Source organism: Toxorhynchites rutilus, chromosome 2 (genome assembly GCF_029784135.1).
Source record: "Toxorhynchites rutilus septentrionalis strain SRP chromosome 2, ASM2978413v1, whole genome shotgun sequence".
In the NCBI taxonomy this organism is placed as follows: Eukaryota; Metazoa; Arthropoda; class Insecta; order Diptera; family Culicidae; genus Toxorhynchites; species Toxorhynchites rutilus.
Genome location: NC_073745.1, coordinates 83,461,310 through 83,476,116, shown reverse-complemented (window position 1 = coordinate 83,476,116; position 14,807 = coordinate 83,461,310). Strand labels below are relative to the sequence as shown.

Genomic DNA, 14,807 nt, shown 5'->3' with positions numbered 1-14,807 from the left:
TCGCCCTCATACGCCATCCTTCTGCACACCGTCGAAGATGGTTCTTAAAGTCAAAGATCACAGTGCTTGCTGTGAAAATATCCCTCCTCTCGCTGGCTGCGATTTATTTGTGCATTTCACTCCTCCACGGATAACGCACTACATAAAAGAACCGTTAGGGCGAAAGAAATACGAAAAAATTAAAAAAAATCGTTCAAAAATGACCCAATATGAATATTTTATAAACAATGTACAATTTATTAACGATAGTCCCAATTTACAGATCAACTCCACGTATATCCTTCCTCCTTATTGTAAACGATTCGCTCAACATCACATACCGAATCTTTGCTCGCTCGGCACATGGTTTCGAGGATATAATCGGAAATTCCACTATCCGACAGATTCTCCTTCCAAAGAACCTGATCTCCAATCGCAGTCGCTTCGTTCTCCTTGTCGGCATCGTCAATGAGTTTCTGGGAGACTTTACAAAACGCCGTAGTGTTGGGGACACTCACCAGCGTGGCACTGAAATTGTCCTTCGCTTCCGTCAGCAAATCACAGAGATAGGGTAACACATGGGGCAATATAACGCCCTGCAGTTCCGTGCTGTGGTAATCTTCACCATCCATCCGGATCTTGCTGGACCGGGTAGTGAGCGTTTGCAGCGTAGCACCAACGAACGCCGTCGGGGCCAATAAAGTCGGTGGAACTCCAGCTAGGCGGCCCACCCTGGTCGTTGTACTTTTGGCGTTCAGAAGAAAATTGAAGAAAGCCTGGCATTCAATCCCTTCAATAAGTACTGTGGACAGCTCGCTGTAATCTTCATCGCATTCGCGGTTTTGCTGTTTTCTCGTCTGGTGATAGTTAATTTTTTTTATTTCCTCAGCTTCTACCCCTAGACTCTCCAACCACTTCTCCTCTTCCACATCTTCGTCGTCGTCATCATCATCCTTTTCTGAGCAATTGTCAACCTGAGAAGCCTGCGAATAGAACATTGGAATAAATTTAAATTGTTTTTTCGAACACAATCCAACACATCTTACGGTCATTGCACCTTCGGAAGAATTCGAGAAGCTACCGTTGTGAACTCCGATGCCCGATTCTGCCGATCGATTCAAATCCGGCTTATCTTGCCCTTTCTTAAGAGGCATAACAAACTCGATGTCCTCCTGCTTCAAAGCCGCTCGCATGCCGCGTGAAGTAGGCGTAAGCAATGCGTGCGTTTCAACTCGACCGCCAATGCCGGCTGCACGGAACAGAACCGTAAAACTGTTCGCACAGACGTAAAAGTACGGACACTGGCGGGCACGAACCAGCTGGAAAAGATTCCGGAAGCTGATCGCCCATTCCTTCCCGAGGGCAACCCGTTCCGGCTCACCGAGGACCATCCCATTGTTGCCCTTGGAGTTTCGCGGGAATAACTTTAGCCAGGGAAGATGCGGATGCTGCCAGTAGAGTGTGCTCTGATAAAACCTCGCTCCAGGCGAAATGTCTAGCCCGGCAGATGAATCCTTTACTCCGATGCAACGAACGAACGACGTCAGACCGCTTGCTTCCTGATTGGTTCGCAAATTGTTACCCGGAAGCACTGACTTACACACGATCCGTAAGCGACTTTTAATACTCCAGTGTATAGGGAACCACTTGCTTGGTTTGGGCACAGGTTCTTGGGGATCTTGTGGTTGAAATAAACACTGCTGGTGATCTATGAGAAATCGAGGTTCCGGAAGATTCTCGATTACTGGAGCTTCTATAGCCGGAACTTGCTTCGAAGTGGTTTCACTTAGTAGCTTGAAAATGCTATCTTCATTCACCTCTTCTGGCCCCAGTGGCTTTTGTTTCTTGGCAGTACTTTCTTTTCTATAAGTTGACGAAAATTCATGTACCAATCTATTCAATTGCAAACCAGCAAACACTTACTTTGAGAAGGGATTTTTCCGCTTCTGGTTTTCAACGCATGGTTCTACTTGTTCAGCAACGGTGGAGTTGGCCCCAGAGGCGCACGCCCTGGATGGTCTCTGGATACGAGCCTGCAGAGCTTTTTGCTTTTGTTTGAGCTTCCGTAGCCGCAATATTTCGTCGGGTCTTTTCCACTGATTCGAGTCGGGAGGAGCTCCACCCGTGTTTGGATTCATTGTGCTTTTTGCGGAAAAGAATATTATAAATAAACCTTAAAATATGTGCATTTACACTGCAACACAAAAGACAACTAAGTAATTGTGCATTATTTACTGTTACCACCTCCTGCATGGAGGCTTTACTGATGTCAGTACGGGAAGAAAGGCAAGATTCGCGCCACTATTTATGTTTATGTTTTCAACTTTACACACTAAAAGGAAGTACAATGCATACAGTAAGAAATAGTGTCAAATGCCAATTTTATTAAACTCGCTCTGTAACTTTTTAATTTCACAAAATCGAAGTAATTTAAAACAAACCTAGGTCATGCGGAGACATTAACATTTATTTTTCAAGTGCATTTAGCTTGAAAAACAGTTTTTTTGCGCCTTTTTTCCCCATGCTGTCAAAAGTTTCTCCTATAAGAAGAGCATTTTTCTTGCTTTGTTTATTTAATTTTTTGATCGAGACAAAATTTCACTCAAGAAAGTTTATCTGCAGAAATCTTCGTGACGTTAGATTCCTGCTACATGTAACCGAGAGACGAAGTTACGCAAAATTCAGTTTATTCAAACTTTCAAAATTTGTATTCAAAATTATACCTAGCTGCTATGATTTGATGCTTTTTCTCAATCGTTGGCCGAAGTATGTTTTTAAGTATATTCTATCGTTACTGATGTTTTTTTTTTGAATGAAATAAATGTTGTAGTTCGTGTAATTGTAATTTGTGTATTTTGCGTTGTTCTAATGAATGAAAATAAAAGTCTAGATTATATTAGGATGTGGAAAAAGAAGCTGGTTTTAGTCATCAATATTTCGAGTAATATCGATCATACAATTTCAAGTTTATGCTCATTGTAAAGGTGAAATTTTACAAAAAAAAATTTTTTTTTTACGATTTTTGTTTGTTTCATTTAGTTGTAAATTTTAAAAATTGAAGTCGAAATTCGGTACAATTTACACTTTTTCTTTTAAAAAGCGAAAATGAAAGCCAGACCGCTAAAGTAGTGAATGGTGTTTATGGTGTTGATACTAAAATAGCAGAATGCGCGCAATTTATTTTTTCATTTTAATTTTTTTTTCAGTGTTTCATTTTTTAAAGCATTTTTTTGTAGTTCAATACACTAAATTCATATTACTATAGTCAACTTGGGTGGTGTGGAGTCAATCAAACTTAGTTTTCAAGTGCAAAATTTCTTGCATTTTTTTCCCCATGCTTTATTTCTCATGCAGGCAAACATTTCTCAGATCAAAGGAGAAAAAGTTTTCATGACTCGGGTTTTGTTTATTTACGTTTTTGACCGAAACCGAATTTCACCCAACAAAGATTATTCTTGTGCAGAAATTCCTTATTACTTTGTGACGTTAGGTCTCCGCTACACGCAACTGAGAGACGAAGGTATCGAAAATTCAAGAAATGTTTGTATTTAAATTTCCGTCAGTTTCAGAAAACTTAAATTTTGTTCCGTTATTTTTGATCATATTTGCTTTTTATGGTTTTCATGGTCTCGGGACTAAGAGCGCTATATTTTTTAATATTTTCTCTAGAAAGCTGAGGATTTTTTACATAACTTAATTAACTTTTTAACTTTGAAAAAAAAATAACTAAAAAAACAAATCTTTGATTTAGATATATTTTATGTAGAAAATTCTTTCTGCTTTCTAGAAAAAAATATATAAATATATAGCGCCTTTGGTACCAAGACCATGAAAACAATAAAAAACGACTACAATAAACAATTTCGAAAATAAAATCCAATTTTAATGCAAGTTCAATATTTATATGTAATTTTATATGTCGATCATCTCAATCGGTTCAGTGGCTCAAATGTTATGAATTTTTGCAAAAAGTCATTTTTGGGAAAAAGTGGAAAAAACTGATTTTTTGTGCCACCCTAAAATGGAAATGGTCACCCTAACGAAAAAATAAAAAAAACGGGTTTAATATTTTGCGATAAAGAACAAAACTATCACTTTTAATGGAAATCTGAGAACCACTATATCGGTATGGCATGGAATGGCTGTATTTCAAAGTATTAAATTAAATGCAAATTTAGTATAATCTGATAGTACATTTTAACTTTATAAATACAATTATTTTGATATTCAATGTTTTTCAGCTTTAACATTGTTAAATCGTAAGTTAGAAATTTTTAAAACAAGAAGAATGTTGGGCTGGTCAAAAAACTTCTAATTGGGCAATACTTTTGTATGTTTGGTTCATAGAAATTCAAATCACATATGTTCTCTGATCACCGTGGTCACGCGTATTCTGGAGCTTGCAATTCCAGAATTCATTCAAGGCGTATTATCCGGCATAGTTATCTCAACTAAGTACTACCAATACAAAATGACACAAGTAACAACAAATGACGCAATTTTTTTATAAAACCGCACTCCGGGTACTCAGCAAGCATAAAATCGTATAACTTTTGCACATGCCAGATCGCATAGAAATTTGTATCAAATTACAATCGTATAAAATATCAATCAACGAATCCATCATGCGTATCCGAAATCAAATAAAATGCAAATACACGACTTTCTATATAATTGATGGATTAAGTAGTATATCGATGTCTTGACTCCTTTTTCCCGTTGCAATTCACTGTTCACGTACTCTTGCGACCATCTGCTTCAATATTACTCAAGAGAATAATCGTCCTGATCTTCAGTCAGAACATGAAGACATACCGATGCGTATCTCTTACGCTCTCATAACTATTTTCCTCTCTCTTAATGCTCTCACATCCCTTCTCATTTATGGAGAACCCAAATTTCAACGATTCAGAATAGACGAAACATGCAAATATATGTACCACATTTGGTCGCGTAATTTATATGTGTTTATCACTTTTATTATCTGATTTTTATTCATTTAATTATCTTCTTTTTATCTCCCACAATCGGTATAACGATCATCCAAGTATTGCGATATGCAGTATTATATACGCACATTCTATTCATTTTATATAGCATTGCCAGGTCAAATCGCATGTCAGTGTGAAAAGCATCGTATATCGTTATATACGGCTTTATATGAGTATAAAATATGACATATACGTATATCGCCTCCACATTTGCGTGTATATGCCACTTATATGCATCATATATCATCCAAATGGGTCTTGAATTTATGTATATGCCCCAAGTTTCCCCAAGAAAATAACTCAAATCCGCGCCATTCACCGTACGATTTCCTTTTGATTCCTTGCTTTCGATGGGATAGTTTGCCTTTTTTGTTGCGCGTGGCTGTGTTGTGCTTTCAGTTGCATGTCGAAACATGTTGCTGTTAGGAATCATGTCATGCGCAACTTAGAGCATTTGATGGAAGGATGGGAATGATTGAAAAAGCGGATAACTTAGACGCAAATATGTTTTTTTCGCACTGAAATGCATATAAATCAACGAAAAAACCAAAATTAACGATAACTTCGTCAAATATGCTGATTTTTTATATACCGCACAAAAACAGGTTTTCCTGTACAACAAATACTGAATGCTAAAATCCAACGTAGAAAATGCTTAGAATACGCTGAACTTTAACAACATAAGAACCAGCAGTAGCCAAATGAAATGACTACAGAAATATTGCCCAAGACAAGGTTTTTTGATAAAACTGTCAAGAAATATTTTTGCATTCTAGGATAGAAAAATAAATCCACTAATAGGCGCAATGAGAAATAATTATTCGCGATGACAAAGGTAACAAAAAGACCATTATCAATCATCAGTATTTATGCCGGATGGTTTTCTGAATTTTTTTGATTCAGCACGCGGAAATAAATTTATGTGTCATGTTTAAATAACAATATAATATAATCATTTTATTTATAAGCATATAATAATGTTTAGTATTTTGTGTGGCGATATAAGAAAATGAAAATGAAGTAACGAACGATTGAATATCTTCAAAACTAAAACCATTTCCTATCTGGCATCTCTGCTAAAGCTAAAGAACCAAGAAGGACACACGAAAAAAAACTTTTGCGCTTTACAGCTATGCAGCTCTTCAGCTCAACAGCTCCGTAATGATCTGATGAGCTGTGTGTTTTTTGACGTAGGACTACGTCTAACCGGAAGATATAGGGGGTGAAATGGAAATCTAGGCACTGAACAAGTAGGAAAAAATGCAAGATTTGGAACGCTTATAACTCGAGTATTTCTCAATAGATCGCAAAGGTTTTTGCATCAATTGATAGGAAATATATCTACGCATCTATCATAACGAATAACATTTCATTTTTCTTGAGATAAATAATTGAATAATTGTGAAATATCAAGCATTGTCCAAATGCTCTATGTGCTCATTTTTGATTGGTCCATTTTGTGCTCCTCAAATCGTACCGACCAAAACGGGCAACCAGAGCAGCAGCGAAATAGAATGAAGCACGATTGGAAAGGAAAAAGAAAAAAATGAACGAAACATTGGTCGCAGTCTCACACATGCGTAATTCTCGAGTCAGCCAGTCAGCTTAAAAATCCCCGCTCCGCTGCCGTAACGATTGCAGCGACCAATAAAACAGGCGGGTTTTGTATACCCAGCCTAAATAAATACATCTCCCCGAACGATCTTTATGGCGGGTCGTGTAAATATTTTCGATAAGAATTTATGATTTTAACGGGAAAGAGATAGGGGAAAATCCAACCAAGGATTTTCCAATATGAATGTAAGGAGGAAGAGAAGGAATGGAGATAGAGCGTTAGAAGGATAAACAGAGAGAAGGTAAGAATGAACAAGCTCCGCCTCTGGAGTTCAGTCGGTAGAAATTAAGATTAGGAATGCTTCGTTAAAAGAAAATGGATCAAATATAGGAGAGTCGGAACTCACAGCTTGGAGAAAAAAGTTGTATTTATTTCCTAAAGAAAGTGCCTTGGACCGCTCGGGCGCTACACGATCATTCTTTGTGTGGACACCGACTGGACAACATCGTTGCTGGACGAGCTGGACGGCGAGGGATCGAGTGCCTTTCTCAAGGTAAGAGGGCGGTGGTGGTAGCGCTGGAGTAGAGTAGAGTAGAGTTTTCAAAGGGCCTTTCTCAAGGCTAGAGACGAATGAACTGCAAAAGTTTAAAGTCTCTATAATACAATACCTTTCTTCCTTCCGTAACGATCATTCTCATTCAAACCGTACACCACATCGGTTCGCATCACAACACATCAACAAACCAACCCAAGCAGCCATGTCTGGACATGGTAAAGGAGGAAAAGTGAAGGGAAAGGCAAAATCCGGCTCGAACCGTGTTGATCTGGAGTTCCCCGCAAGGGTAGCTAGGCCGAGCGCGTTAGTACCAGTGCACCAGTCCACCTAGCCGGCGTTATATAGTTTCGGTCGCCGAAGTGATCGAGTTAGTTGGCAAAGCTGCTCGCGACGATAAGAAATCCCGCATTCGGAACAGAACACATTCGGTTCGGTGGACATCAAGACAACAGGCAGTTGCAGCGAGTGGCAAGCGCAATCGCAAAACGGCACCAGGTAGCAGAAGAAAAAAGTTTGTTCTTTATACAAACTGCTTTGGTGGCGAAAAAGAGTTTATGAAATACAGTTCAATGCTTTCTAAAACATTATCCAAAATAATAATAAAACACAAATTGATTTTTTCATAATTTGTTTGCCAGGATCTGATGAGTATGTGAATTTGGCAGTTGTTCTGAGCTTATTGATAGTTGGGGACTTTCCTGATTATTCAATTTTCACCAATTCTTAAATTGTTTCCAGATTGAAAGTACAGTAATTATCAATTAGTTCGACATTTAGCTAATTGGACGGACATGTAATGCGACTTATTTAGTTGGACATTTTTGTAAACATAGAGATCCAAATTATGACCCTACATTGAAAGTCGACACTGTACCACTGTCATCGCAAATGTTCAATTACAGGTTAAAATCGCCTTCAATGCGACACTGAGTGGCGCTTCGGCACGTCGCATTGAATGTAATTTACTGTACAACATGTCACAAAGCTGGATGGGAAGAAATTTTCCAACTGTGAAAGCTGTGGCGAGTGGCAACAAATCGCTAAACAGGAAGGTTTAGCCGAACAAGATGGGGATATCGAGTGATAACAAAACAATAAACTCTTTAGATTGAAGATAATTTTGTGATCCTGAAAAGGACCCTTTTTAGCCTGCATGTGAATCCAACGAGCGAACAAATCGTAATGAATGTATTTTTTTGCCATCGCTCCCTTTTAACGCTCATTCGTTCGTCTCGTTGGACTCGTCCCTCTGGCTGAGTCTGCCGATTTGTCTCTATCCTGTGAGTGTGTACCGCTAGAGTATAAAACACGCGGACCCCAAATTTTCTTTCGAACCGTAAACCCGTGTGGTTGTACGGCATCGGCATCGTGGACGTAACAAAGGAGGACAAGTTAAGGGAAAGGCAAAGTCTCACTCGAACCGTGCAGGTCTCCAGTTCACTGTTGGTCGCATTCACTGATTGCTCCGCAAGGGTAACTAGGCCGAACGGATTGGTGCCGAAGCACCAGTATACCTAACAGCGATTATAGAGTTTCGGCCGTCGGAGTGCTCGAGTTGGCTTGCAAAGCTGCTCACGACAATCAGAAAACCCGCATCAAGAACAGAGCAGCTTCGGTTCGGCGCTCATCAAGGCAACAATTAGTTTCAGTGAGTGGAAAAGTGTTTCTCCGGCACGTCGCATTAAATGTAATTTACTGAACAACATGTCACAAGATGGATGGGAAGAAATTTTCCAACTGTGAAAGCAGTGGCGAGTGGCAAACGCAATAGCTAAACAGGAAGGTTTAACCGAACAAGATGGGAATATCGAGTGATAACAAAAACACAACACCAAAGGTTCTTTTCAGAACCATCAACATATTCATAAAGAGTAAACAGTAAACTAATCCATTTTTCAGGTAGATAGGAAGGAGAAGAAAATAAAACAATATATTTAAAATATATATTTAACAAAAGCTGTCCCCTTTGTATAGTCCTACATCACTCCGGTTATGTCCCCGACATTACCCACCCGTCTTTTTTTTTATTGCGAACCTATCCGAATCCACTCCCTATGATGAAGCGATTCGAATGAACAGCTCATGAGCGGATGGCACATCTTGAAATCAAACCCAGCAAATTCGCTGTTCGAGAAGTAAAAAGAAACACAATGGGCCCTATTATAGAAATCGAGGCGATAAGAATTTTGCTCGTAAGCTCTATTTTACTATTATAGAAATCGAGCAAATCGATAGGACCGAGCGAGTGATAGCTACGATGCAAGTGTCAAAACTTTTTGAGTTGTTTGGTTCAATTGTTGCATATCTTCAGAGAATTATTTTGTTTTGGTTTACGTCGCTGATATTTTCCTTTAGGAAACATTTCAGAAACGCTTAAATATATGCAATTTTGAACACATGTTTGTTTGTTTTGATCAATATTTGTTTTACTGTGCTGCCAGAATAGACTATACAAGGTAAGTGTTCAATCCAGCTATATTTATATTAATCATGTTATGATTTACAATGCAGTATTTATTCCAGCGCATATTTCAGTGGCTGAAAATGAGTGGCGGAAGAAAAAAAACCAAATCACCACCAGTTTGAACGACTCGTTGAACCAATGAAAGCGAATGTAGACATTGCTCGAGGTTTTTGTGGAGGCAGGATTAGAGGATTGACATAAGGGGAGGGGTAAAAAAAAGACACACAACACACAACACACAACAAACGAGAATTTAGAGCAACAGGTGGTGACCCCAATACAATAAAGCTATTGACGCCGCTACAACAAGAAATCGACGCTAAAAGAGAATTTCATGTTGCATTACATGAATAACAACAATAAGCTTTATTCTTTGAGGGAATATCAATTTACTCCAAAACATAACCATATTAACATTTTTAGAAATACATTTTCATAGCAGATGCCTCAAAAAAAGATTTAGCATCCTTACTATAGCGCTTCGTGGAACATTTTAAACTTGTTTCAAAATATTTCATCACAACCGCGGACATTCGACCTTGCTAACGAATCGAGGAGTTTTCCTCGATTTCTATAATTCCAGATTTTATTCGGTGTGATAGTGATAGTGATTGTATCGAATCCTCGATTCGATTTTTATAATAGGGCCCAATGACCGTTTTACAATTCTTCCGCTTGTGTGCCAATATAACAGTACACTCCGCGAATTACATACGTTTATTAGCTTTTATTTAAAGTATTATTTAAAGTATACACATTGGATGAACACACGTTCCTCGAAGCGTTTCTATCGGAATGATGAAGATTGCGAAACAAAAAGAAATTGACGGCATCCAGACCGTGCTGCCAGAACGACAATAACTACGGGCTGTTGGAAAGCCATAGATGAACAGATCGCCTACACCGCTCACATATTTTGGATGTCTACGACGAATGAATGAAATGGTCTGGAAATCGTTCCATTCAATGAATAATTTAATCAATACAAACAAATTATTATTCCAGAAAGGGAGCGCAATCAGTTTCATGGTCTGCATTGCATGCATTACAGCTCTTCCCTTACTCATGGACGGGAAAAAGTGGCACAGAAACAGTCATTCCGGCTAAAAATTAGCTGAATCAAACCGAACCACCGACAGCTCAACATGATATCGTTCCACCTTACTACAATGACTTGGTTCCACACGAGTTCAAAATTATTCTGCTTTTCTATCCCTCAATAAGTCACGGAGATATTTGATATTGCTGTCAAATTTGTGCTATTCGTCTTTCAGAAAATTTACCTTAGCGAATCGCTGTTAGAAAATTGTTTAGAAACTTGATATTGTGCGTATTCTTTATTATTACGCAAGTTCTTATATATTTGATTTATCCAATCTGTAAAATAATACGATATTACCTGTATCATGGTGTTTTGCACAACAAGCAGTTATTTTAAAATGATCAAATTATGTAATCCTTGAACGTATGTTTTTGTTTACATCTTTCTTCGTTCTCTGCTCCTCTCCAGAGAATCACTGCCATCAGCGGAACAGTACCATGGGCGGACACGACCATCACCACCACGGTCCCCCGTACAAAGTACCGGACGCGTCGATCTACAAAGTGTCGGATGCTCCCGAGCTGGTGGAAGTCGAGCGGGCTCTCGCTCGCCGTGGCCTTAAGGATCCCTGGCTGAGGAACGAAGTGTGGCGCTACAACGTGCAGCAGTTCTCGACCCATCGCACCCGATTGGTTACGTTTTTATTTAAGGGTTTCCCGCTGGGATTCGCTGCCTTCGTCGCTACCATCGGTCTCGAATATGCCCTGGGAATTGATTATCATGCTCATCCATCCCACAATGGACATAGCGAGGGGGACAAGCATGGTGGTCACCACTAGAGAGTTGATCGATTGTTGTGAGGAAGTAGAGAAGGTTTTCTTTTGAATTATCCGGAATAAATCTGGGAGAACGTTATGCGCTAAACAGTGTTTAAATTGTTTTTATTGGTTATATACTTGTGGTGGTAGTTACTATCCGGGATCAAGTATTTTGGAAACTTAGTTGGTGGCCCGTGGTTTCAACTCTTCGTAGCAGGATCGCAGGAAAATGTATGTTTTCTTTTGGGGATTGTTGTATTCGTGTCCTTTCGACCAATCATATCCAACGGTATATGCGAAGATCTGTCCATTTGCGTTGAAGCAACACTTGGTGATAGATTGATCCATCGGATCCGAAGATTTTAGCTTTGTCCGGGCATCTTTATCCCAGAAGCTGAATGTTCCATCCGATCCAACGGTTGCGAGTGTTCCATGCACCGGGTGGAAAGCAATGTCATTCACTGCGTATATATCCTGATATCCAGTGGCACCATTCGAACGGTGGCATTTGAAGGTGAAATTATCCTTCGGATTGAGTGGATTGACGTACTGAATTGCCACACGACCCTCAATCGAACCCAGCGCATATCCTGTTGGGGACTTTTTCTTATCGCGGAAAATTGAAACGGTTCGGTGCTGATATTTGAGCGGACTTTCCTGTTGCTTAAATTGGGTTGGTTTGTTTTCCAGTGAGTATATCAACACATGTCGGCCAGCCGTTCCAACGACGGCCATCGGATAGTCCACATCAGCGCAATAGCATCGCTCTGGGAGCTGAATCGACATCATGGGCTGTGGCGTCCGGGTGTCCCAGAATTTAAGCGTCTTATCCCACGAGCCCGTCATCAGACAAGTGTAATTGGTTCCCTTGACCCAGTGGCATGTTTTGATGGGAGCCTCATGCTGGGCCACTTGGACAATCTGATCGGAAGCTAGATCCCAGCATTTCACCTTTCAAAATTCGATATTATATTCGTGCATAAATAGCGAAAACGGTACAAGAAAAAAACAACTAAGAAACACTAACCTGCTTATCAGCGGACGCGATGAAAACCTTGCTCCCGTCGTCTGCCCAGCAAACATCCAGCACCGGGCCACCCATGGTTTTAATCGATTTTCCCACCGTTTTACCACTCTGTTCCACCTCCCAGCAGCGCACGCTACAATCCCAGCTGCCGGCGATTAGAAAATTCTGCTGCAGCGTAGCCGGACTGAATTCCATCGCCGAAACGGTATCGTCCGGCGGGGAGGTCACCTCGAAATCCTTCATCGGATTTTGGGGGGCCGTAGTTGCGCCAAACATATCGATCTGCGTATCTGAGGGGAGAAAGTCCCGAAATCTGTTGAATGGTCGGACCGACACAGCACACAATTAACGAGTTGTATGCTAAAAAGCACGAGTACTTACATGGTAAAATTAGAAACAACAAGAAAGCGCTCAGAAAAAAATTAAAATCGTTAAGACGCACTCTGCGAAAAATTTGCGGTCGGGTTTTGTTTTGATGGCACAACAGTTTGACAGTATCTAAACGGTGTGTAAAAAGTTAATGGAATGTAAAAAAATCGTAGTTCGCAACGGTAAGGGGTAGGATTGCAGATATATGGAAATTTGGTACAGTGAGTTGCTTCTAATTGGACATCTAGCTGATCGCATTGAAGGAAAACATAAGTAAATGCAGCTAGCAAATCAAAGGAAGTTTAGTAGGAAATTCGGTTGATAGTAATTCAAAGAATATGATAAAATTTACTTATGAAGTTATGTGTATCGTAGAAGAAACATTTACTTTCTGCCATTCTGAACTAAGACGCATTGATGCTCTCAGTGACAATACTCATCTCAGGTCTCAGGCACAATACAATAGGTCTCAGACAATACACTGGTGGTGATTTGTCTGTCCACTCATTTTCAGCCACTGAAATATGCGCTGGAAGTAAGTTCTGCATTGTAAATTATAACATGATTAATAAAAATGATGCTGAATTGAACACTTACCTTGTATAGACTATTTTGGCAGCACCGTAAAACAAATACTGATTAAAACAAACGAACATGTGTTGAAAATTGCATATATTTAAGCGTTTTTGAAATGTTTCCCAAAGGAAAATATTAGGGACGCAAACCAAAACAAAATAATTCTCTGAAGATATGCAAAAAAGCAAACCAAACTACTCGAAAAGTTCTAACACTTGCATCGATAGCTATCAATCGCTCGGTGCTATCGAATTGCTCGATTTCTATAATAGTATAATAGAGCTAACGAGCAAAATTCTTATCGCCTCGATTTCTATATAGGGCCCTAATTCTCGATACACGACACAAATTAGTAGATTTGCTACAGATGTCTAAAACCACCGTTCATGAGAAACGAAACATCACGAAAAACGCTACATTGTATGGACTACATACTAACCCATATTCCGGAACCCAATCGGATTTTTTTTCAAATCGCAAAACAATTGAAGGATCGTATTTCAATTTGCGAATCGTTTCATAAACGCAACGAATATACATATTTGTAGCAAAATGTGAATGGCAAATCATTGACAAAATTGAAATGGCAAAAAAATCTTGACAAGTGAAAAGAACTCCGAAGCAGGTTTTTGCCTGAAGGAAGTAATGGCTGGGTCTGGTGGGACTGAAAGAAAATCTGTATCATGAGCTTTTACCAAGCAACTAAGGGGCGAACACGAAATTATTGCGACACCGAAAATGTCATGTAAATTTTCCTATAATGTTTCGAATCAAACCAAAATTTTAGGGTAGTTTTATACATATATTTACTTCAAAAATCAAAAGAAAAGTTATTCTATGGAGCCTTGAGTGTAAAATTGAACGCATTTTCGCTTGATGCCCTCCATCAAAGTCTTTACAGTGTCATCCGGTACCAGTTTCTCAGTTTCGGAGCTTCATCGTGCTGCTGCAAGAACGGCAAAAGGCGCTTCTCGAGGCACTCAGATTTGTAGATCTCGCCATTTACTGTGCCCTTTGTCACGAAAGGCTCACTCCTCAGTCCGCAAGAGCAGATGGTCTGCCAAACGAGATATTTGGAGGCGAACTTCGACATTTTCTTCTTCTTAAATTTGTCGTCCACATCGAACTTGCTTTTGCCGGTGAAAAACTCCAACCCCGGAATTTGCTTAAAATCGGCTTTTATATACGTTTCGTCGTCCATCACACAGCAGCCATTTGTCAGCATCTTCTCGTAGAGCTTCCGTGCCCGAGTTTTAGCCGTCGATTGTTGCCGCTCATCGCGGTTTGGGGCGTTCTGTACCTTGTATGTATGTAGTCCAGCTCTCTTCTTTGCATTCTGGACGTAGCTCTACTTGTTTCATTTTAATTCGTCAAAATTGCATATGTAGATGAAACTTCAATTGATCTATATCAATTAGATCATTGGAATC

At 39.5% G+C, this 14,807-nt stretch overlaps 3 protein-coding genes across 5 annotated transcripts; 1 reads left to right on the top strand and 2 right to left on the bottom strand.

Moving 5' to 3' along the window:
- Positions 1-216: 216 nt before the first annotated feature.
- LOC129768190 (protein downstream neighbor of son homolog) lies at positions 217-2,302 on the bottom strand. 2 transcript variants are annotated; one of them, XM_055769660.1, is made up of 4 exons: positions 2,215-2,302; positions 1,903-2,121; positions 1,026-1,842; positions 217-962 (listed from the first exon to the last, which is right to left on the bottom strand). In XM_055769660.1, the coding sequence occupies exons 2-4, from the start codon at positions 2,115-2,117 to the stop codon at positions 264-266; spliced, it is 1,731 nt and encodes a 576-aa protein (XP_055625635.1). In that variant the 5' UTR covers positions 2,118-2,121; positions 2,215-2,302; the 3' UTR covers positions 217-263. The 2 variants fall into 2 exon arrangements, with proteins under 2 accessions (XP_055625635.1, XP_055625634.1); XM_055769659.1 differs by having other exon boundaries at positions 1,903-2,273.
- An 8,435-nt stretch (positions 2,303-10,737) lies between these two features.
- Positions 10,738-11,516, top strand: LOC129767522 (NADH dehydrogenase [ubiquinone] 1 beta subcomplex subunit 3). The gene is made up of 2 exons (XM_055768512.1): positions 10,738-10,871; positions 11,056-11,516. Exon 2 carries the CDS (start codon positions 11,085-11,087, stop codon positions 11,424-11,426), a length of 342 nt encoding a protein of 113 aa, XP_055624487.1. The 5' UTR covers positions 10,738-10,871; positions 11,056-11,084; the 3' UTR covers positions 11,427-11,516.
- LOC129767520 (protein Rae1) lies at positions 11,506-12,941 on the bottom strand. Of its 2 annotated transcripts, none has more exons than XM_055768511.1 (3): positions 12,814-12,941; positions 12,433-12,722; positions 11,506-12,356 (listed from the first exon to the last, which is right to left on the bottom strand). In XM_055768511.1, the coding sequence occupies exons 2-3, from the start codon at positions 12,706-12,708 to the stop codon at positions 11,586-11,588; spliced, it is 1,047 nt and encodes a 348-aa protein (XP_055624486.1). In that variant the 5' UTR covers positions 12,709-12,722; positions 12,814-12,941; the 3' UTR covers positions 11,506-11,585. The 2 variants fall into 2 exon arrangements, with proteins under 2 accessions (XP_055624486.1, XP_055624485.1); XM_055768510.1 differs by having other exon boundaries at positions 12,433-12,745; positions 12,814-12,940.
- Positions 12,942-14,807: the final 1,866 nt, after the last annotated feature.